At 43.4% G+C, this 24,580-nt stretch overlaps 1 protein-coding gene across 1 annotated transcript in view; it reads left to right on the top strand.

Annotated features, from left to right (window-relative positions):
- The window catches only part of ablim2 (actin binding LIM protein family, member 2), a 71,662-nt gene that overhangs the window by 25,463 nt on the left and 21,619 nt on the right, over positions 1 to 24,580 (top strand). The window contains exons 3-14 of the mRNA XM_084553072.1: positions 2,620 to 2,803; positions 7,220 to 7,332; positions 7,438 to 7,564; positions 8,591 to 8,684; positions 16,349 to 16,436; positions 16,896 to 16,954; positions 19,275 to 19,352; positions 19,505 to 19,648; positions 20,700 to 20,732; positions 22,266 to 22,383; positions 22,966 to 23,304; positions 23,995 to 24,066. Of these exons, the coding sequence (XP_084409198.1) occupies positions 2,620 to 2,803; positions 7,220 to 7,332; positions 7,438 to 7,564; positions 8,591 to 8,684; positions 16,349 to 16,436; positions 16,896 to 16,954; positions 19,275 to 19,352; positions 19,505 to 19,648; positions 20,700 to 20,732; positions 22,266 to 22,383; positions 22,966 to 23,304; positions 23,995 to 24,066 (1,449 nt within the window). The remainder of the gene's footprint in view (positions 1 to 2,619; positions 2,804 to 7,219; positions 7,333 to 7,437; positions 7,565 to 8,590; positions 8,685 to 16,348; positions 16,437 to 16,895; positions 16,955 to 19,274; positions 19,353 to 19,504; positions 19,649 to 20,699; positions 20,733 to 22,265; positions 22,384 to 22,965; positions 23,305 to 23,994; positions 24,067 to 24,580) is intronic.

Here is a 24,580-nt window from a genome sequence, read left to right as displayed (position 1 = left end):
GTGTGGCAGAGTCCGGCAGTTTACGCAAGTGGAGTGTGAGATGTTGTAGTTTCACTTTAGTGTGGAAAGAAGAAAAAACAAAAAAGGTCACAGGCATTGTTCTTCTACGACAGTGTTCGTCAGTCTTTTTGAATTCCTCTAATCCCTGCAGACACAAGCTTAATCTTATTTATGCACGTGGGAGTTTTGCAACATCACAACAGGAACATACTAGAGAAAAGGGAAAATAAAAAACCTGTAATGAAAAACAAAAAAAGACTGTGAGCAGCACATGAGGCAGGCTGGTCAGGAAGACAGGTCGGTTTTTGCAGTGCTGGTTGGTTTCCCACAAACACTGATTTCATGCACATTTTGTGCAACTGTCACTTAATACCTTCTCATTCTCACATTCCTGCAAGTACGTATGCATGTGAAGCGCACAGTGTGTGATATCTCGCACCTTTCGCACATGCCGCTAATGTGTGCAAAAGGTCTAACACCAACCAGCGCGAACATCCCTCATCAATCACTCCTGTTGTTCTTTCCACAAAGAAAGAATAGGGGGAAAGACAGGAGGGGCTTTGTTTTTGCTAAAGGAGTGGGAAAATAAAGCGAGGTTTCCCCTCGGGGCGTGGCCGCTCTGTGATGTCATGTGACTGCGTGTGATCGCTGTGAGTTCCTGTCATGTTTTGTTAAAAGCCAGACACGTTGCGCTGTTTACACACACGCTAATAACACACCCATTGTGCTGCGGAGTTATTGGCTGTTAAGGCAGGTTGAGGAAAACAATCGGACTTGTCAAACTGGCTCTGCTCGCAGGAATATCTCTGTCATGTTTCAGTGAAGGGGGGAAAAAAGTCTTTGCACGCAGTTGGATAGTCATACAGCCAATCAGTGCCAATTCAACCCAACTGCACTCCAATGACGTGTACAACGACGCCGCTGTTACTCTTTGACCCACTCCGACAGTTTGTTTGTCCCTGCAGATCTTTGCACAATCAGTTCGCAACATAGTGACTCCGTACCAACTTTCCCGCCACAATGAAACTGAAGTCTGGGAAGTTGGTGGTCTGGCTTCCAGGCTATGTTGCGCTCAAGCTAGCGCAGATGCAAAGGATTATTTTTCAAATTGTAAAGTAACTGTAATAGTCCTAAGACTGACCCTGCTGTCTCACTGTTGCGATGTCGGAAAGCCAGCAGGTATACTCAGTTGAGATGCTCATGTGGTAGCGGTTGAGCTGCTGTGATGGGCCGCGTCATTCGAGCTAAGCGTTGTACACGTATTGGGTCTCGGTTGCCCCCCGGCAGCTGGAGCCAAAATGATTAGTCATGAACACAAATATCGCACTGCACTGACGTATTCCACGTAAGTCAATGTATTTACATAAACACTTCAACAGGACAGGAGTGAAAAACAGAACAGAAGGAAAACAGACATCAAAGCTATGCAGTGACACATATGAGATTATCTCGTAAAAATGCAAACACTGTGCCAGTTATAGATTGTTTATAGTAATAAATTTCTGCCTTGCTAACGGTGTTGTTGCACATACTTGGCATTCTGTCAGACAGATGCACACGGTAGTCACCTGGAATACCTCCACGGTCCATACATTCCTAACCTGTTCAGACTTGGCGTTTGGCAGCAAAAGTCAACCATCTGGGCCGATGAAGCCGATGTCCAGTTTTCAGGATTTCCCTTCCACTCATTCACTGCAGCAGAAGTAATTCTTGGTCTTGGCCACTTTCCATTTTTTTCAATTTGGAGACATTCTCAATCATCATGTCTCGTTGGCGAGTCATTTCACTTTGTCTAGTTGAGTATTTCGGATCTTAATATGGATTAGTCCATTAGTTGAATGGGACTGTTAGCTGTATACCAACCTATACACTCAGCACGGCACAAGTGATGGTCTCAAAAGCATTAACCCGTTGCAGCCTGCATGGTCAAAAAGCAGCTAGGTCCCAATTTTCTTGCCGCACCCTCTTACAGTACACTTCCAAAATCACAAATTTTCTAGAATGGCCTGGTGATGGAGACATTTCAGAATTCCCCTAAGCTTATGCATAGAGCCTAAGGTTAATTCTACCTTTCCCGTTGTGGATCTGTTACTGATTGAATTTGTAAATGTTTTATCAGGTGGAAATTTAAAACAAAGAAAACACAGCACAGGGCTAAGGGGGTTGAGAAAGCAATTAAGCTCCGCCACATAACATTGGCACTTGTTGATTAAAAACCATCCCAGGTGACGTCTGAATGAAGCTGGATGAGATGTTGCCAACAGTGTGCAGAACTCACTTTATTGCACAGTTCCATATGTGTTATTTCAGCTTTGATGTCTTCAGTATCGCAGTCTCGAGAGCCAAACCGAGTAAGATTACTTGTACATCATGTGCTCACAGGGCTTCTTTTAGAAATTACAGAACCAGGACAACAGGGATAACAAACTCGATGTTTGTCCTTGTGATATCTGGCACACATTGCACATGCATTTAGCTTGGAGTTATGTTCCGGAGAATGCGTTTGCAATTTCATACTTTTCAGTTCTCAATGAATTTAATTATTAGTTAACCTAACTTGCCACTCTCCTCTTTTTCTTGGTCCATTCCTATGTCCATCGTACCCGTCCTTCCTCCCAGTGTGTGGCTGTGAACTGTCCCAGGGAGGCTTCTTTGTGCGGCAGGGGGATTACATCTGTACCCTGGACTACCAGCGGATGTACGGGACCCGCTGCTTCAGCTGCCAGGACTTCATCGAGGGGGAGGTGGTGTCCGCCCTGGGCAAGACCTACCACCCTCGCTGCTTCGTCTGTGCCTCATGCAAGTAAGAAACAGGGTTGTGGGAAGAAGGATTGAACTCTAGTACAAACCAGTACGTCCTCCAGTACGTCCTAAAATGCACCAGATTCAGTTTACCGGGAAAACAACATTAAAGGTCTTAACAGCATACCATGCTGTTCACACACCAGATGTGCATTCTTACAGGATGCAAGTAAATTTCTGACAATGACTCTGTTTGGTTAAGGCGAAGGCATTGCAGATTGTTGGAGAAATTTTTTAACCAGCATTTAAAGGAAATTCAGGAAAAGTTATTTTGTCTTCTGGAAGTTTGTTGCAGTCGTTTTTTGGTACGTCTCATTCTGTGTCAAACAAATTGAATTTCTGGATCGTCACGCAGATTCTAGATATCACATATCCAGGGTAGAATTGCCGAAGATGTGTCACAGCATTTTTGTAATTGCTTCCCACAGTCACCGGTTGGGTGTCTGGAGGTCGAAAGTACGCATGGTTCTATTTTAAGGTCAGTTTTTTTCATTCGGACATTGTTTGCGCACAGTGTCACTTTAGGAATCAAAGGAAGAACTGTATAATTTGGAGCCTAAACTGTTAAAAAAAGGTATATACAAGAAGCCTTGATTGCTATGATACACTGAGGCCTAATTACAGATATGTGTTAAGTTGCTTTTCTTTTAGTCAAAACCACCAATACCATTATGAAGGAGCTGAGTTTACCCACCTTTAGTTCATCATTCACCTTTGGCAAATAGCTTTTAGCCAAACTACATTTGAATTGACTTCTACATAACTAAGAAGCATGGAAAGCGGTACGAACAATCTATTACCAAGCTCCTATGCTCCTGCAACTGGTCTAGGCAGAGCCTACGCAGTTGTGGGCTGCGCTGGTGAAGGCATTTACACCTGTGCGCTGGTGTTCTGTAAAAAACAATAGGCAGAGTTGAGTTTCACAAGGCAAGGAACTTTCTATGTTTGTCTGGCCTTTGAGACAAGTGAACAAGGAAATGCATTTCGGTTGCAGTCTGCGTCGCCATATTAATTACTTTCTGGGGCTGGTAAACGTCAGGTTATGGCAAAGGGTATGGCATAGGGTCCAAAGCTATATCAAAGGTATGCCGTTGCTTAAGCGTACGGTTGCTGCTATAAAATCAAGATTTTCCCAGGCAAGCTGAGATACGTAATCTCTGTAGCGTGTCGTGGATGCCCAGGAAACCTCCAGAGGAAGTCGCCCGAGAGATGTTTCGATCAGATGCTTAAACCACTTCAACCGGCTCCTTTCAACACAAATCAGCAGCTACTCTTGCCCTGAGTCCCCCTCCGGATGTCTGAGCTCCTACTCTGTCTGAAAGAGAGAGGCCCAGACAACAAGCGTGGAGGAAACTAATTTCTGTCTGTGACTCTTTTCAGTCACCGCTCATGACCAGAGGTGAAGGGGTGAATTGAAAGCCTTGCTTCCTCGACGACTGGCAAGCATATTTGTTCCGTCTAAAAATAAAATGCAATGTCTATACAGTAAAGGGAGGCACTGTCCAGTAGGCAGAGGCTGCATGCTATCTGAACATCTGCATTTACACTCATTTATACAATTATATATGTTGTTTACGCCTCATTTTAGGTCAACACCCTTTTCAGAATATACTGTACTTGTACTCATACCACAGGTCATACAATGTCTTAACTTTATCGGAATCCGATTTGCCGTGCAGACAGCTCGTAATCAAAACACTAAACCGTCTTTTCAGCGCTGGACATTTTACACACAACCAGCAGCAGGACCGCCACCGTGTCGCTGTCATTTACAAGCACATAAAGCTGCAACATAACGTATAAATATAGGAAAGCACGCGAAGACACATGTGCGTGCGCATCCTCACCTGTTTCAAGCCATGTGCGTGGTCCTCCTGAGCAACGTGTGTGGTGCGTGTTTGTAACCAGTGTTGTTTCCCAGGCCTTGAAAGGTAATGGGAGCCTCTCTCATGCAAGAATTTTAAGTGTGCGGTCGGCCTGCGCGGCCACTTAGCCCATTCCCGCAGATAGTGTTAAGTGTCTTATGAACCGAGGCTGGCTTTTCTATGTATGTATGTGTGTGTGTTCCTTCTATCATCCTTTGGTGATCCCTATTCTGAACCTGAGATCAGAATGTTCTAGTATGGCATTTGAGGTTTGCAATGTGATCTTATAACTCCTGCGCTTCTCTTATAACAAATATCGCTTTTGTGGTGGAAACACACAGGCTTATTGTGAGCAATGTAAAAATAGGGCCGAGAGAGAGTGAGAGAGAGCAAATGTTGCTTGAGGTGAGACGTGCTAATTGGCTGTGTCTGTGTGTGTTTGAGTGTGTGTGTCATAAAAATATATGTAGAAATCTGCCACTACCTATTTTTCATAATTATTTACACGCAGTCACATATCAAGAAAGAAAACACTCAAAAATACAGTTTAAATGAGCTCACTTCGAACAAAAACACATAAAATTTGATTTAAAAACAGATATACCAAGCTATACAAACTAAATTTAAACTTTACAGCTGTTTATATGAGTAATCTCAGCCTCTCCCCGTCTGTCTGGATGTATTCCTCCCTGAGAAGCTGGCTGACAGTGACAGCGGCTTTAATATCACATTTCCGAGCAGTAGGAAGCAGCGCGTGGCAGCAAGTCAGAGCCCTCCTCTGCCAAGAAATCCCGATTCCATCTGCGACGGCAGCCGCGTGAAAGCCGTTCGCTCAAACAGCCAGGAGACATTAACATTGTTTTGTTGTGTTTTTAATGTCTCTCTAGCAGTGAAATAGCATTTGTCTCTAAAGGGTCTTTGGCTGGCGAACGAAGCCAGCGTCATTGTGCCCTGAGGTGCATATCTTCAGTTGCTTAAAAGAGGCTGCCTCCATGAAAACTCCAAAAATCCTGACAACGTGACAACTGTAGGTCGCACAGCGGCACTACAGTGAAGTCTGTCTTGCAGTCGCCGTCCTCAGTTAATCCCAAAGGTGTTAGATATGGTTGGAGTAAGGGTTGAGTGCAGGGTGGTCGAATTCTTCCACACCAAATTGGGAGAAACGTTTCTTTATTTAGTCCGTTTTGAAAAAGGAAAGGAACAAAGTGAATCTGATGACGCAAAACTGACTGTGCATTATCAAAGCACCTAACTTATTTGGAAGAAAAATGCGTATTTTTAAGACTATTTAAGACTGAAATACTTAAATAGGTCTAGGTCTCCAAATGTGAACAAGGGTGTCCCGCAAGGTTCCATTCTGGAGCCGTGTATTATTACTATATTCACAAACCGGACTAACCTGGTGTAGCCAGGCACATTTTTTTTTATCAGAATATGAGTCTACTGGGATTATTTTTGGTGCACATTTCAACCCTCTGCATAGTACAACAACCAGTCAGAGCCACGGAGCATGTAACGTTCGCCATTTAAGACCTTCCTGACAAATCGCTATTAGCTGTCCGTCCTTAAAAGTTATTTCGCTGTCAATATCTTTTACAACAACAACAACAACAACAACAACAGACATGATAATGGACTCTAAACAGCTTACTTGTTTAATTGGCCTGGTAGATCATTGCTGGAGCATAATCTGTTCCCAGCAGAGGGGTTCCAGGTCACCTTTCTTCTACAAAAAGTAAACTGTAGGCGAGGAAGTTGATGCTTGATTTAAGTGTTCCACACAATACATATATTCCCGTTTATATTCTGCTAAGAAAGTGGCTTTGGGTGATTTTCAGTCTGTTTTCAACAAAACAATATCATTTCATTAAAAGCACTCTGGTTAAATTCTTGGAATACATCGTCCGCCTTTTACGTCTTTTGAGTCAGTGTCTTGAATATCTTGGAACCCGGTATCTTCAACTAAGACTACTGCAAGAAAACCATGAAAATATATTCTCTTTTTAATCAAGCGATGTCAAGAGTGCGTTGATTGTGCCTTCAGGGGAAGGATAGCTTTACAGATAATGTAATAACACAGTTGAATAGATGAACTACATAAATAAGGGAAATCAAATCTGAACATTTCACAATAATGGTTTTGGCAGCTTGTTCTTTGGCGGGTAGCGAATTTGGACTCCTGATCTCTGCATTCCTTAAATTCCTGACTAGAACCCCTACTCAAAACTTCTTCAAAACATCCAGGGCTTTTACTAAAATTGTCAAGTAAATGTTCCCTCACGATAAGATGAAGCTTCTCCCTGACAGCTGGTAGCTTTAATACTTAGCCTAAGATTTATTCAGGAGTAGGAGGATTTTACTTGGCCTGCAGTGAAGCTCCCTAACAGTGCTTTAAACAGCTGCTTAGGCTCTTTTGATGGAGCCTTTATGCCCCGTGATGGACTAAATCTTGCGCAAGAGGAGCAGAAAAAGATATGTTTTATATACACAAACTGTTCAATACCAGTCAGAGCTCTCGTCTGATGTTGTGTCTGTTTCCTGTTTGTTCGCAGACAGCCGTTCCCTGCCGGCGACCGAGTGACTTTTAACGGGAAGGAGTGCATCTGCCAAAAGTGTACCCAGCCTCTCCCTGCCAACAGCCCCGCGCCCATACAGGCTGTCCACAGTCAGTTCTCCTTTCCCGTCTCTTTCTCTTTTAAAAACCGCACCAATGTTTGTCCCGTCCTTTTACTTGATTACGTCTCCTTTCATTTGTCTGTGCTCCGTGCAGACTGCTGCGGCTGTGGGAAGGAGTTTAAGAATGAACAGTCTCTCGTGGCGCTGGACAAGCACTGGCACCTGGGCTGCTTCAAGTGCAAAGTCTGCAACAAGGTGCTCAATGCCGAGTACATCAGCAAGTAAGTCGCTCTGTTTATCCCTCAGAAATACACTACTACAAACTGAATGCGGTTAGCTATCCGGACGTTTTGTGTTGTGGTTGTCGCAAACCTTCTAACAAGCCGTATTATCCTTAGTACCAAATGTTAGACCTTCGAATTAAGGTATCAATAAAATGTGTGCACGCTCTGATTGTGCAGCATCTTTTATGTGCCCAGTTTAAGCACATTTACCAAGCTGCCATTACTGGGAAACCTTAAACTGGGAAAATTTATGAGGGTATATTGGGACGCCGCCACCTTCTCTTTCCTGTTTATGTCTCTGCTATGACCTACGATCATGAAAAATACCAAAATGCCAAAGGGAAGTCTATATTTTTTTGTTTCATAATTGTCGATCCTTATCTTTTTGCAGACGTATAACATCCTTTTTTCTTCTTCCCAAGTACTGATGCTGTTCTTTGGCACTTTTTTGTCACTTTCACCGGATAAAACATTTGTTATGGTCTAGTAAAGATTATGGAAATCATGTTATTTTGAATCTATTTATCTTCTTCTTCTTCTTCTGCTCTTACTGTGACTCATTATTTCTTATTAACTAGTATTTAGCTTTATTTTACATGTATGAACACTGTTCATACATGTTCTGAAAAGTGATTGTTTTACGGCATGTAAAGTAAATGTTAGTTTTATAGGAGACAAAAATTTGTTCTGTCAGTATCATATTCCAGTATGTAACCCAATGCTTTAGAATAGTACAGCTATAGTACAACTAAGGAACAAAGTGTCTGTAGATGTAGTTCATATTTTGCCAAAATGTATTAAAATCTTACTCTGTGAGCTACTGCCCTTAAATTACCATCCCCAGACTTTTAATGTAATAATGCAATGCCTGCCTAACAGCTGGTAGTTTTATCTTCACAGTAAAACACTGACAGATGAACAAAATATGATCATAATAAGGTTGAACCATCATAATGCGATGTGAGACATATCCGATGGCCTGTGCCGTCTCTGATCGGGCGTTGTCCTGTGTCGTCCCAACAGGGATGGGATCCCCTACTGCGAGATGGACTACCACGCCATGTTCGGCATCCAGTGTGAGAGCTGCAAGAAGTACATCACTGGGAAAGTCCTGGAGGTACGGCACTGATAACTCGCTTTCAGAAGAATACCGTGTGGTAGCCGACTAGCCAACTCCTGTTGCTGTCAACTAGATCAACCAATCTGTATCTGTATCTGAATGGATTTGTTAAGTCTGAGGAGTCAGTTCAGGAGTTTAAGGCTCTGGGAGAGCTTTAAAAGCCTCTGAGACTTACTGTCGTATCATCAGTGGAAAAGATAAGCTGCTGCGCAAGAAAATATTTGTGTCGGCCAGAAATCTATAAGGATGTGAGGAGAGAGGCCTTTGATTTTCATCAGCGTTGTCCACCACTTAACAGATTATTAAAAATTCATCAGACCTTGCTGTTGTTGATGTATGAGAAATGCTTCCAGAGTCTCTACCAGTCAGAGGAATTGTGGGGCACCTGTTGGCTAAAGGATTTACTGCAATACCATGTACTTATCACAGATACAAGTCACAGTCTTTCATGTAATCTGTGGAGTTTTCTGCACACACGGACCTTTCTTCCTTGACTTTAGCCTTTAAGGGAGAGATAAGACAAAATAATTGACATGGTAAAAGGGTCTCTTAACCTTTGTTGTTCCATTACCTGCAAGTTTATGTCAGTCATACGCATATAAAATATTGAGACTGCTTGCAATTATGCACAACATTTAGGTAGGTATAGGTAACTGTAAGCAGTGTAGACTGGGTAGGTTGGTTTGGTCAGGACCATGCAGCTCTGCAGATCCAAAACACGCCACCCCAGCTCGGAAACCTCACAGAAAGGTGAGGGGGAGGAGATGAACAAATGTGGAGACAGAATATTACTGCTGTATTTGTCGAAGGTAGAGCTGGTTTTAACCGTCTTCTATATGGCCTTCTTCCGTGTAATCTATACGAATCTGTCATGTTTTATTAGCTCATCGTGTCCTTGCAGTAAATTTCCCTCTAAAATTACAGCACAGTACATGTGATGTAAAGTACTTGGGTAAACATAAAACCTGCGTAGTCTCGTTCAGGGTTGTTGGGTTAAAGCTACAGTATATCAGCCTACCAACACACCCCCATGCACCGCTGCTCCATGTGTACGCACTGTGCAGTTTTATGTGTTACTTAAGCGTTGACATCATCAGGAACAATATTTCCCTATAGCTATTACCCACGATTCCCCCTGTAGCCTATTGCATGTGGGTCCAAGGAAGAGCAGCCAGCCAGGATCTGCTCTGCTACAGTCTCTTTTGCATTGGGCTAATGGCTTTGACCTCAGTCTCTACTGTCACTCTCTCGTACCAGTCTGCCTCTATAGTCCTCTCCGTCCGGAAGTAGCTGAGATTCCTTGTGCAGAAGAAGCTGCAGGACCTCTGACATCGAAAAGCTGGTCAAGATCGTTCATTTTTCTGTTTTTATTTGCTACGCTAATGCTGCCAAAGTGGTCGGTCAATGCAATACGTAAGACAGAGTCAGTGAAAGAGAAGTAAATTCTCAACTGTTTTGGAAAGATGATTCGATTCATCGGGTTGTTGGCGTAAAAGTACAGACAGCTTCAGCACAGATCACTCACTTCAATTCAATTCAATGGAATTGAAGTGAACATGCTATACAGTAGTAGCACATCTTTGAATGACTAGTAAATGAGAAGAAATTAGATAAGAAATTAGAGGATAGGAGCTCGGTGCGAGAGAGAAGAGAGTAGAGGGCTTGTGCTCGGTGCATCGTCCCCCAGCAGCCTAGGCCTATAGCAGCATAACTAAGGGATGGTTCATTACAACCCTAACTATAAACTTGATCAAAAAGAAAAGTCTTAAACCTTTACATTAAATCAACAGAACATATTTAATGGATATATGTAGAATAAACTATGCTGAGGTTAAACTTGCACCCGGAAGTAACTGAGATTTCCTGTCCGGTCCTGTGCCCATCCTTCTCAGCACCTCTGGTGTGGAAAAGCTGGTCAAGATCATTCAGTTTGCCTCCAATGATCCTCTGCTTAGTTATTTTTCTGTTTTCTGTTCTGCCAGACTAAAGCAGCCAAACCCGCCAGTCAGTGCTGAGAGAAGTAAATTCTCAACTTTTTTTCCGAAAGATGATTGGACTTTCTACGTATCAGGTTGATGTTGGCATGAAAGTTGAGCCTCCACTGAGACGGAACGTAAAAAGGATGTTAGAAGAACAAGACAGAGGCTGTAAATGAGATTAGAAAAGATTAGTATTGCAATATGATTTCCTACAGAGCAGTACTGATGGTAAGGATTTCTGTCATACACGTTGAGTTATTAAAGTAACGGCTGACCGTGTTTTTTGTCTTGGGGCATGGGGCTCCGCGATATATCGAATTATTTCGATCTCAGTTTGTATGTTCACAATGTGACTTTGTTCAGTCATAAAAGTTTAGCTTTAGCTTTGCCTGTTAGCAGCAGCAGATGATGATAACGTTCACGAAATAAGACCAGAGAGAAGTAGTCAGATTGTTTCGGTGATGTGGAAATGATTTTGTTTCACTAAGCCTTATGTTCCAGTTCGAATTCCAAAACCACAGCTAAAAGCTAAAAGGCAGCAAACGTTAGCTTCCTAGCTTTCCAGTCAGATGCTGCGTGACGAGAAAGAGAACTGAAATAGTAGCAGTACCCGTGTATTTACCATTTAAGTAACTCCTACAAGTTGGAACATGTTCTTTAAAACTGCAAATCCATTCGACATGAGATTTGTGAATAAAACATTTGAAAGTCAGCGCAACTTCGGCTGCATTAGAGCTGGATGAGAGCGACGCAGGTAGAAATAAGTGCAGTGGAATGTGGTTTTCAGTGAAGCAGCCTGTTGTTCTGCCGCGATGGAGAGAACGGACACGGGATACTCTTTTTGGGCGGAGAGAGGGATGAGAGGAGGAAAGCTTTTAGACTTGGAAGCTCCCGCCGTTGACCTCAGAACAAGGGAGCAGCTTCACGGGGACAAACAACAATCCCTCTCTCTCGCTTTCTCTCTCTTTCCTTTCATCACATGACGTTCTCTCGCCGTCTCCCCTTTCATAAACGCACCTATCGGGTTCCGGCGTCGGCTGAGCGGCGGGAACACAAGAAGCGCAATCGGAGCGCGTATCCGTGTTTCCCTCTGTTTGTGTGCACATGACATCACCCACATTTCTCATTGTGTTGGGCTATCAGGTGTGTACCTGGCTCTCCGACTCAAAATCAGTCAAGGAGAATTAAAGGCACCACAACCTTCCGTGTGAAGTTTGTGGGCTGTGGCAGTTTGTGTACAGGGTAGGGTGTTGTGGTTGAATAGTGTGTTTTTTCTGATCAAAGAATGGGTTAGCATTGCCTCATTAATGAGAAACGCCATGTCGTGTCAAGCTTTACATCTTTCACAAAACAGTTCGAACTTCCGGCAATGTCCCCTATGTGCAAGGTTCATTGGCTTACTGCTCACAAGAATGGCTCATCTAGGCTTTCTGAATGTTATTGGACATATATACCTAGCACATCTGTGTGTTGGCATGCAGTTGAGCTCCTGTGACTCGGGTTGTCCACAAGCCAGAGGGTTAGGGGTTCGATCCCTGGAACATGGACTACATGCTGAGGTGTCTTTGAGCAACACACTGAACCTGGAGTACAGGGTACATGTGCAGATGAGTACCAAAAGGTCGCCATATAAATACAAGACCATGTGTTCTTGCATGCACCCTTCCTGGTATTAACATGTATTAACATCTGTATGCAGATACCAGATGGAGATACATACGTCAAACCTATGCATTGTCGCAGTTGCACCTGGTTTAAAAATACCTTCTCGTTATTTTGCTTGCACCTGCAATCTGATGCAATCTAAACATAAAATTAGTGAATCGGGACTGGCTGATTTGTGCCCTCTAGGTCAAGAGAAACAATGCAGCTGTTTTGGACCCATACATTTTGTTTTTATTGCAGAGCTAACGGATACTTCCTGTCATTTTTGTCGGGCTTGGTTAGCAGGAAGAGGTGAAGTCAGTGAGGCGCTCAGCTTGTTTATGATTGCATCTACAGCTGAGATCTGATTCCAGGACAGGCCTGACCGCCTCCTGGCTGATTCACATGCATTTCCATTCCAACGTGTACACTTTACATTGACATGCGTTTTCCGCTCATCAAGGTATAGGTTTTAAAAGCTGTCTTTGCGACTGCTAGTCTTCATATGTATGCTCTTTCACATGCCAACACAGAGTTGCCATTTCCAGCTGCTCTACCTGGGGTTGAGCTGCACTTTGAAACAGTAGCTGAAAGACTGAGCATTCCAAATGCCGTGACATTTGGTGGAGATCTAAGAGTCTGCACCGTGGGGACGTACCGAGTCAATAACTGGAACTGACAGCAGTGGGTTCAATTGAAAAAATGTTTATTGTTGCTCAGCAAGTCATTGCTGTGGCTTTTTCTTTTTTTTTTGATTATTGCTCTTCAGTCAGCCACATAGCCTGAGTAAATAATGTGATGATCATTCCTTCGATTTGCCGTAAGGCTAACTGCACCGGGCCAGCGGTATCAATTGTGCAAGAAGGAGGTGTACCTCAGTAATGAATGCCATGAAGGAAGTAGAAATAAACAAGAACAACACAAGACCATGAGTGGATTATGTATTTTTGTTAATCACGTCAGAATGCACTTGGCTGGCTAATCGAGTACACCTCGGGTAAAAGAACTAACAAGCTAGAATACAGCAGGTTTGAGCATTGAAGTATTGAACAGACCCGACTAAAGACTACAAAAGAAGAGTATAACAGGTTAATTATGCCCACAATGTTTAAATAGCCAGTTTTCACAGAGCTTAAAGTCCAAAGTCTACTGCTAGCAGCACTGTTATGCTGTTTGGCTCGGCTAAATGCTAATGCTAGCAAGCTAAAGTATTCAAAATGTAAGCTTAAATCTAACAGGCTTGTTAGCAACTATTTGAATCACGTATATTAGCATGCTAGTATTTGCTAATTAGCAGTGAACTGAAAGAACAACTCAGGCTGGTTAGCTTGCTAGCCGGTGCTAATTGAAGGGTTAGGGCATAACCATCTACGGGGAGAATGATAACACTAAAAGTATTTCCAGAAGCTAGTTGATGAGATATTTCAGTATTTCAGAAGATTTTGGACATGCTTGGTCTCTTGTTGGAGTGACCAAGTAACCATATAGCCATTGTCAACTCCTTGGTTGTACACTTAAAGATAATTGACAGTTAATTTAAACCTAGGTTGTGTTTACACCAATGTTTGGTTTGATCTGAACAAGTTCAGGTGTGATTGCCTTGTCGGTGCGGTGCATTTGAATTTGGGTGAACATTGCCACCTGAACCTTGGCGTGGATCAAACACTATAACACATTTGAGTGTTAGCAGGAACCCTTTTAGCATTAGACATGGTCAAATGATACGACATACTGCATACTAGTAGTTCTTTTCTCTGAGGCTGTATAGCAGGAAATGTGCTGTAAGAGCTTGAACTAGAGTAGGAGAATAGAGTAGGAAACATGCTGCAGGTATTATTGCATGCGCATGTTTGTTTGTGCTATGGTCACGCATACCAAAATCTATCCCAGTCTTCTAAATTGCATGACTGGTTTCTGGAATTGTGAGATGAGAGCAGAATGGTTTGAATGTGATCGGGGGGGGGGGGGGGGGGGGCTAGAAAGGCTCAGCAGCTCTTTGAACCCTCGTTGACCCTTTCTCCAGGCTCCCATTATCTTACTCAAAACTCTGCATGAGCCTCGGCCACAAACCTCAACCCTGGCTCATGAGCTGCAGCCCTCTTCCCAAGTAAAACATCAAATCACCGGCGTTCAGGTTCCCCTGTCCCTCCTCTTCCCTGACTTATCAGTCCTGCAGGACACTGAATATGATAATACTCCCCTCATGCAACCTCGGATTCCGACAAAGGAAGGATTTGATTGCGGTACTATCTCCTTTCCGGCTCCCTCGTGCTTTCCATGTTTGAATTTCAATCCAGTTCCGGCCTTTTATCTCTTGGCCTCACTGTTCCTAAGTCAACTTCCTCTTTTCTCTCAATCTCTTTCTATTTATCTGTCTCAGTTCAGTTCAAAAATGAGCTTTTGGCACGGCGTTCACAATCCCCTGCCAATTCAAAGCACCTGACCCTTTCTCTTTCTCTCAGTAATACCTGGACCTCGAGTCTTCTTGCTCATTTTCGGTCCAGTGCATGTCTGTCCATGGTTGCCTCATCTCTCCATCTGCTGTCCATTTGGTCCAGACCAGCATTGAGCAGGGTGCTATCCAAGAAACGTCCTGTTTTCTAGTATTGTTCGTTGTTGGGATGACGTAGCAAAGTGGAAAGACCTCAGAGGGATTGTGTTTAATCAGGACACACTCACTGAAGCAAGATGGGTTGCCTTCGGGAGACGGGGAGGGCGCACACTTCTTCGCGAGGAGGAGGGAAAGCATTCGTTCATTGCAATGACCGTCCATCTTGAGTCGTTTAGTTGATTACTGAGTCCGTAAATCAAATGTGTTCTAAAACAAGAAAAATGCCAAGAGTGAGATAATTCTGCTCAATCCCCATGAGGCTGGGGGTGGTGTTATTGTTGTTGTCACAACAAAAAGATAGAAAACTAGAAAATCACCACTCTGCAAGCTGAATGTTTTTACCAGTCAGATGATAACCCAACAGACTGGAATGTTTGTTACAGGTTCCGATCAAAGGTTATCCAGTTTAAATGCTGAAACCAGCTTTCAAAATCGGGTCAGGAAAAGGAGTAACTCTAAAACATCTTACTCTCAGTTGCTTTTAAGACAGATTCTGAATCCACCCATCTCCTTTCACGGTTACTCCCAATATAACAGAAAAATTAAAGTGTTATTCCAACTTTGGCTTGATCTTAAACAGACCCGCAGGAAATCTTACACAAACTGAACATGCGGGAAAAACAGATCCCAGGACAAACGGAAACAGGTCCCATTAGAAGATGGAGAACACCGAAACCCGGCCAGGTCTGGGAGGTGGACGCCAGAAAACCTCTAAATGCCATGACTCAAACTCAATATCACAGAGACATTCATCTTCACTGAGACAGCCAGGTCCCATCACACCGTCTTGTGCTTTTCTTTCCGTGCCCTGTGGACGACATATCATCCCCTGAAGGTTCTAAACACCGAGCCACCTGATCGCAGCCCCATGCTAAACACACAGCTCGTGATTAACGGCCGACAGCCGAAGAATGCCCGAGAAGATTTACTGAAAGATTTGCGCCGACCTGTGAAGTCACCTTTTCAGAAAGGGCTTTTAAAAAAAAAAAGATTTACGTACTACTCACTTTCACAAAATCGTTTCTAAAGAAGTCAAGTTGATGATGTTGTTCTTTCGCACCGGTGTTACTCATGCACCTTTCTGTGCATTGAACGCATCTTCAGGCTGGTTCCACAACCCAATAGCTCCACCTTGTGTCCAAATGAGAAAACACAAACTCAGAGAGCACCTTGATGAGCCAAAACATTAGACACTTTTTTGCATAAATGGAGTTTGGGATGCTCAGAAAGGCATAATCAATCAATTATTTTGAGTTGGATTATGGGAAATGTAGGCTGAAGTGTTCTTGGAAGCCGGAGCAATGATCTTAACCTCTGTAGCTGTGGCTTTATGAGACTGCAGCATTTACTCCATTAACATTTTCCTGATAAGACGCAACAAATGATACTCGTCGCAGTCTTTTAAAGTGTCACATCTTCGTCAACAGGCCGGAGACAAGCACTACCACCCCACATGCGCCCGCTGTGTCCGCTGTGAGCAGATGTTTGCAGAGGGAGAAGAGATGTACCTGCAAGGTGAGCGCATTCTTATATTGCAGCTTTTACTTCTTATTTCACAAACCCAATGCATCATGGGTATTGATGCTGGATCCTAATGAAAGGTGTGAGCGGCTCGGTGGCTGAATCACGCGCAAGAGTACCTGAGTCACACCGACCTACTCACGGAGACGTTATTTATCGCTGCAGAGGCAGTGACTCACAGCCGCAGCCTTGGCTTTGGTTTCGGTGGCAGACTTGATTCAGCTCTTACTAAACTTCTACTTGTCACTTTAGGGTGAATTGATTGCCCTTAACATTATGGCAATGCAACAGATGAGGAACTGCGTTATGCTTCTAAAGCTAACATGTATTTTCCTTGCTAATGCCACCATGAAAAGGCTGGGTGGCTAGCAACTACAAGAGAAGAACGTAAAAAGTTAATTGTCGCCACATTAGGAGGTTAAATTGGTTAAATGTCTGTCTCTGTGTCTTCAGGGTCTTCTATCTGGCATCCACCGTGCAGACAAGCGGCCAAGCAGGAGGAGAAGAGTAAGGTGGGTGGAGAAGAAACTTAGAAGCTCTTTAAATGCACCAATACCCGAACAGATCTTCATTGAGCCCCATTTGTTGTTGACACTCTGACATCCGAATGGTTCGTAGGACTGTGTTTAGCGGGCCTCTGCACGGAGAGATGCAATGATAGAGAGTGGATAAAACTAAACTGTCACATTATTACATTACATTTAGGTGGTTTTGTTCAATTGTTACGCATTGTATCTTGGAGTTCCTAGAGGCCAAACGTATTTCAGATTGCCAGGACTCTGCTTAGAGAGCAAAATGATCTTTGGTTTCTTGTCGATTGGAATTGAAAATTTAAGATCTGTTGGTTGATGGTGGGCTGTGGGCTGTGGGCTGTGGGCTGTGTACTGCGGTTTCCTACAAACCTGAAGCGAAATAGTAAAATTGTGGGCCAGAAAACCGCAGCAATCATCCAAAAGTAGACCTTGACCGGAACTGAAGAGTTGGGTGACAGTTCTCTGCGGGTTCTTCAATACAAGCTCCACATTTTTCATTACTCCTGGTCATGTGTTTTTGTTATGAGCACCTTTAATGTCTCTTATTTTTCTTGCACACATCTGTGCTTTTGAGAATGGACCTCAGTGTTTGAATCAAGTCACATTAAGTCCTGCAAGACTGAACAAAGGCTCAGACCAGCAATTGCAACCACTGATTTTTGGATTTTTGATCATCCACCTTTGTAAACTGTCCCCTTCAAGAGTTGGATGTAGTAAGACCTCTACCCTATAGGTGGTAGTATCTGTTCCTCTCGACTAGGGGGTTGCAAGTAATGTGTGCAGAGCTGCAGTACTACTAGCTATTCGTCAGCAAAAAAAGAACTAGACAGATGTTTTGTTTGCATCAGCAGCCCTGCTGCTTTACGTCTGCCCTTCCTCCATCTCCCGTCCTCATTCCTCATAATCAACCCTCCCCCCCTCTCCTTCCCAGAAGCAGGTCCGGATACAGCTCAATGACGTCCCTGAGCAGCAGGTTGGTGCTCCTGCAACCCCAGCCTTAAAAACCCCACTCAACCCACCCCCATCCCTTCCTCCCTCCACAGCCATGTACTGCATGGGTTGATCATAACTATTTGGCACTATAGCGCTTGTCACGAGGCAGACACACCCACGGGCCACCTGTACTTTAAACACACACTCACTTCAACTTGTCATGAGGTGAGCAGACGGATGTGAGCAGTCAGTGTCTGATGATGCTCAGGATCGGTCTACACGAGCAAGCAGGGGCGACTGCTAGAGGGTGACCTTCTCCCGGCTTGATCGGAAAGGACGTGTTTGAATGTTTTCGACACAATTGTAGTACTTAAGCAGGAGGGTGTCAACCATACGTCCCGACAGAGGGTCCGATCTGTCCCGCAGGATGAACTTGCAAAGTGCGTAGCTGTAATTTTTCCATAAAATTAGCTGCTATTCCTAATCTGCCCACTAGGGGCCACACTTGCTTTAGTAAGAGTTGCGGACGTAACACAACACTGAGACCCAGAACTAAACTGTAGATGTGCATGTCAGGTTATTAATACATTTATTTAGTTTTTGGTAAGAGGATAGTTCATTAAATATAAACATCTAATATCTAACTAAAAAGAGTTGGACACCCTCTGATTTAAGCTGCCCCGACAAAGGAGAAGGTTCACTCTCTCTTTCAGCTTGTTTGCTTTGTTCAGCACTAACTGATCAGCGCTGACCAATCCACACAAGACACAGCTTCACTAATAGAGCCACTGCACTGTGTGTGTTTGTGTGAGTTACGCATACTGCAGTTTGAACTTAAAGAAATGAATACGTCACCGTGGCGACAAGTCAGTTGGAGGTGACTTGCATACGCCGAGGGGTTTGCTTAAGTCTGCAGTGTATTTAGCCAGCTCTGTGAAACCATTTTGAAAAAATTAAATCACAATTGAACTTTATACACTGACAATTGTCCAAAAAAATAAAAGTTATATATGTTCTTTTATTTTTCATAATGCTTTAAATTGCGTATATTTTGCTTGCAGTCAATGGTGTGAAGACTAAGTAGACTATGGATTGTGAAATGTCTTGTTCTAATAAAGTAGACAATCTTGAGTTGCAAAAGTTGAGTTGTGAAAAGAGATCTGAGTTCTGCTGTATGGTTGCTGTGCTGTGGTGTTAAGTGAAAGAGACCGTAGGAAAGTTTTAAATAAAAATAAAAATGCTGCAAATCTCCTTTCAAAGCATGAGCTTGAATAGATGACTATTGAATAGATGACGGGTAGCCTTTACTCTGACATCATCCACTGTGTTCAAACAATAACCGTGTGTGTGTGTGTGTGTTTTCCAGGTGACCCGGACTTCATCTGAGAGCATCACTTCAGTCCCGGCCTCCAGCGCCTCAGGCTCTCCCAGCAGAGTCATCTATGTGAGACCGCATTACTTTTTCCTCACCAGCAGGGGGCAGCAGATGCTCACATTTCAGCTTTGTGCCACAGATTTGCATTGTCACTTCATGCAAGCGATGAGCAGTGATTGTTTTATGCTTTGTGGCTGAAAGGATTTGTTTACACCTTGTAGGCCAAACTAGGAGAGGAGACGCTGGACTACAAGGACCTGGCAGCCCTTCCAAAGACCAAGGCCATCTACAACATAGACAGGCCTGACATGCTGTCCTACTCTCCCTACGTCAGCTACCCGTCTGAGGAGAGGCACTATGGAGAGGTAGACCTGCCTCTTAAACCTCTTACACATGTCTTTATGCTGTTAGTACACCGATCAGCCACAACATTAAAACCACTAACAGGAGAACTGAATAACATTGACCATCTTATGACAATTAGGTGTTCTGCTGGGAAACTTTTGGACCTGGAATTCATTCATGTGGATGTTACTTAGACATGTAGCACCCTTCTAGACCAGACCAGGCACCCCCACCCCATAGCAATAACTCATGGCAGCAGCGAAACAGTTTAGGAATAACTAAAAAAAACATGATCTGTGGGATGATCCACAGAGGCCCCTCCCCTCAAAGGTCCCCCCACTAACAATATTATGTTGCCAGATGCCACAGGACACCTCAGAAGGCCCATGTTCATTGTCTGATGAGTCACAACTGTTTTGGAGGCACAAGGGACACCTGCACAATATTAGGCAGGTGGTCATTATGTTGTGGCTGATTGGTAAATTTAAGAATCAGAATACATAACTTATAACACCACAATACCACCTTATAAGAGAGGTTATAAAACTCTATAATCAAAAAATTCTTAAATTTCAAATGGAATTTAAATGGTCATAAACTTTTAAAAGAGAAAAGTTGAGAAAAGTACAACCTATAGACCTCTTATAGTTATTGTACTGCACTTTAAAATTGGTAATCAAATCATACATGACTGAAAAAATACTAAAATTTTTCATATGTGTACCGCTTTCCACCTTTTTTTAAGGTCCTTTGGTTTTTCTATATAGCATTTTTTTAAAATCTTCTATATACTGTACAGTTTGCAGAATTTTTCACTTTGCGACCCCTCCACCGTCATCATCCTCCCTCCCTCGCCCACTGAAGTCATTTCTCATCGCTCACTTTTCTTTCTCGCATCCATTCCTCTGCGGTGCACTCACAATCTCACCGCCCTGAGCATGTAAAATGAACTGCGTACTTTAGTACACACTTCTCTCACGCTGAAAGATCGCTGTCGCTGCTGGATGGTCAACTCATATATCCTCTCATATGAGTTGGTCCTAATCATTGGCTTTCCTTCTTCATTTGCAGTCCCCCCAGCTGCTTTCTCCTACTCCTACTGAGGTAATGTGATGCAACCATGTCTCACTGTGGAAGTCATTCACCTTTCAGCAGTGTAACATGCCTTCCATTTGTGTGTTTGTGTGTGTGTCTATGTGGGCATAAAGTCATATTACCATGCTTTGGAAATGAGAGCATTTTAGGGTCAACTGAGTGATATTACATGTCAGATACTACATGTTTCAATGGTTTAAATGGTTTTGTCGTCATTTGAATCTGATATAATTACGCTGTACCAAAGAAATAGCTGAAGTCTGGGAACCTGTCGAACCCGCTCCAACAGCAGATCATGACACAATTAGTTTAGTGTCCAGATTATCTAAAACACTTTATTAGGAGGTAAATCCACAGTGAGAGCACCTAAAACACATTTTTGCACCAGTAACACAATTGTAATACTGTAAATACTGTAATACTGTAATTGTAATACTGTTAATTGGGTTTAAGCTAAAACAGGACCCAAGAGTCATTGGAGATGGTGGATGGGATTTAAATTTTTTTCGTTGATTTGGGATAACTGCGTAGTTATCTAAGTTTGAAATTTTGACTAACTTTGAAATCACTGCCTACTTCAAAAAGATATGACGCTGTGCCCATGACAGCTTTGCCAGTGGCTGGGGCAGGCAGTTATCTGCCCCTATGTAACAACAACAACTTTATGGTCAACTGAAAATGATGCTACCAGGACAGATGTCTGCCTCACTGCTGATCGATAAGGGCAAAACTGATGAACTCTCCTTAGGAGTAACACGTAGGGCTAGGTGCATACCCAGATCCCAGCTGCGGACTTGCTCAGTGCCATGCTGTTAGCAGACAAGTACTGTACCTCCTGTCAGTCACGCCTGAGGCCGTGGTAAGCTCGCCGCTTTGCTCAGTAGTTTATGTTAAAACATTCAAATTTCTTCAGTATGCCAGAACTGCTTTCATTCCAGAGGAAAAGCCCATTTGAAAACGATTGACTGTGGTTCCTGATGATTATCAGAAACCTCAGAGATACTGTCTCGAACTCTGGACAAATATAACCAAATTTATTTGAATACCGCAGCCGAGCAAGTATGCAAATGTTTGTAAAGCAGGGTAAACCGACTCTTTGACTTGTCTGATCTGTCCAAAGTGAAAGGCAATAGTCAACCTTCCATGTATAGTGATAACATTTTGTGCCATTGTTTTCAGTGAAATACTTTGATGTTGTATGCCACAAAATTATTGGACAACATAGTTCATATATGTCAAATCACATTTATTTTTTAACTAGCAAAGCATTTAGGTCCTTTTTATCCAGTCCCATTTTTTTCTCCATTTGTTGATCTGTGTTTTGAATCAGTCATATCTGCTCATGGACATAACAATACGCACATTTCCCTTGATAGTGGTATTATCTTGACATTTTTCTTAGATCATTCGTCCGCCTTATGCAACATGATTGAGCCGTCTCATTAAGAACATATCACAGATGGAGTGTTGCCCACATTCCTGTCTGATATTGTAACTAAAGAGCAAGAGAGTAGAATATGCTTTATTTGTTTGTGTATCCAGGGCGATGGGGAGAAGTCACCCCGTCAGCGGAGGCCCTCCAGCCCCAGCTCCAACAGCTCCCTGGGAGGCTACGGGCGCTACACGCCGTCCCGCTCCCCGCAGAACTACAGCCGCCCAGGTATCAGCCGCACCGCATGACCCATATGCTCCTGTAGTTATGTGAAAACATTGCTGAATTTCTGAAATGATGAAAAGATACAGGCACTCTTTGCTGCAGACATTGTGGTGTCTGAGTAACAGGGAAGAAGAGTAACTGGTTATTGCGCGATTCACGAGAGAACATCTGCTGCCATCTCCATCGAAAATGGATAATCGAATACAAATGGTTCCTGTGATTTATCTTAAAACTCCTGTGTTTACAACATAATCAGCCACAAAGTAGAAAAGGCTGGCGATAAATTGGAGTATTCCTAACAAATGGTTGTCGGTGGTTTGGAGGGTTAAGCGCAAAGGTAGAAACTTTCAAATGTGAATAAGTTTTCTTATCCTTGAACTTAAATACACTACACTTACTGCATGACATAAAATTGGCCAAAATGTTAGAGTATATCATTAAGATCAATATTTAAGGTATCCCTTTATACCTTTTAAAGGGACCTAAAATGTATTTACATGATTTCATACTTGTCTCCTTTTTTATACAATTCAATTTGCAGAGGTAGACTGTGAAGAAATTAAATACCCTCATTATCTCGTCCAGTAACTAAACACATCACCTGTTATCTGATTGGACATCCAGGACCAGAGGTATACCTTGGCGGTAGATACAACAGCCAAGCCCGTGACTCCAGTTCTCTAACTTTGCCCCCAACACTCACGGGCGGCATTAAGTACCCTTCTTCTCCCGGTGCCGGGGACCTGTCCTCCTCGCCTGGTCACTATTCTGCTGGGGCCGAAGGGAGTGGTGCTGGTGTTGCTGGCGGTGTTAGTGGCAAGTACTCGCCTACACCAGTAGGTGGAAGTGCAGGCTTGTCTTTGCACCTAAACCCCACCACCTTGGCCATGCTGCAGCAGCACAACTACATCCCTTACTTCAGAGGTATCAAAGCAAGCTTGAAACCGAGACTTGGTCAGATGCAGAGAATGGACGAGTTGCCGGAATCATTGCTGCTGTCAAACTTGAGACGAAGGTCTTGAGACAAACTTTAAAAAAGCAAATACATGACAGGAGATTCTGAAAATGTTGTTTAAGAGGTGGAAAGGAAGTATGCAATCCGTTTTTGGACAACTATGATCCCAGAATCTCTTGAATAACCATAGATAGACGGGTTTCCACACAGCAGCAACATACCAGTCCACTCTGTATTTGACTAAAGTCAAAGGTCCGACAGAATGGAGTGCCGTGAAACGACCACTGACTACGACAGCTTGGCATGGGCTGTGGTTAAGCACCAAATTAATCATGTGTTGGAAACTCTCACTCTGGGTCTTTGAGTTTACCGTAGACTCATGGGACTTAATGGGAAACAGAACGCCTGTCCTTGTGTGCACTGCATTTTGGTCTATAACCAGTGTTTGATCACTCATCAAGGTTTGTTTTCATTGATTCTTGAGCTAAAGCCATGAAACCGCTAATGCTGTTCACGATATCTCACCTCCCTGAAATCAACATCACAAGTCAGAACTGTGCACATTCCCTTTGCACGATGTAACCTCTGCCAATAGCTTTATCCAACCAGGTCCCTGTACTTCATCTTCTTCCCATTCCCTGATCTCCCTCACCCCTCAGGGTTCAAACAGGACCCCCTACCTGCCCCTAAACCTAGGACATCCCTGCATCTCAGTTTACCTCCTCCTGACGGTAAAGACGACTGTAGTCTTTCTCTTTTCTGTGTTTCCCCTCCCCCTAGTGGAATGGTTAGCAGGTTTTGTGATGTTGTTGTCCGGTATCGTGGTGTCGTCAGGTTTCATGGGGTGCATCAAGGTACATTCCTTGGACCACTCAGTTTTCTCATTCTGCTTGCCCTGTTCACTTGTGTCTGTGGACGTGGTTGTTGTTGGTGCATGGTTCAACTTGATGTAGACCTGAGTGTTCACTTGAGACATTTAGCATTATCCCTCAGGGGAAGGGCTGAGGGTCACTTCATTTTTGTGCTTGCCTGTCCAGATTGGTGATCCAGTTGTTTGCCTGCTTTTGACCTCCGATATACCCTGTTATTCTTGAATGAACCCCTTGTCATGTGTCAGACTTAGACTCACCCTAACCCCATGCTGGATTTGAATCTGAATTAGAGGGGAGAATATGTGTTTGATGACTGAATAATAGGTACATTACAGATTGTTGGCTGTCTGTTGTATGCCAAAGCAGTGGTTAT

This window comes from Chelon labrosus, assembly GCF_963514085.1.
Source record: "Chelon labrosus genome assembly, chromosome: 1".
NCBI lineage: Eukaryota > Metazoa > Chordata > Actinopteri > Mugiliformes > Mugilidae > Chelon > Chelon labrosus.
Note: the sequence above shows the minus strand (reverse complement) of the source record. Positions and strands in the feature narration are given on the sequence as shown.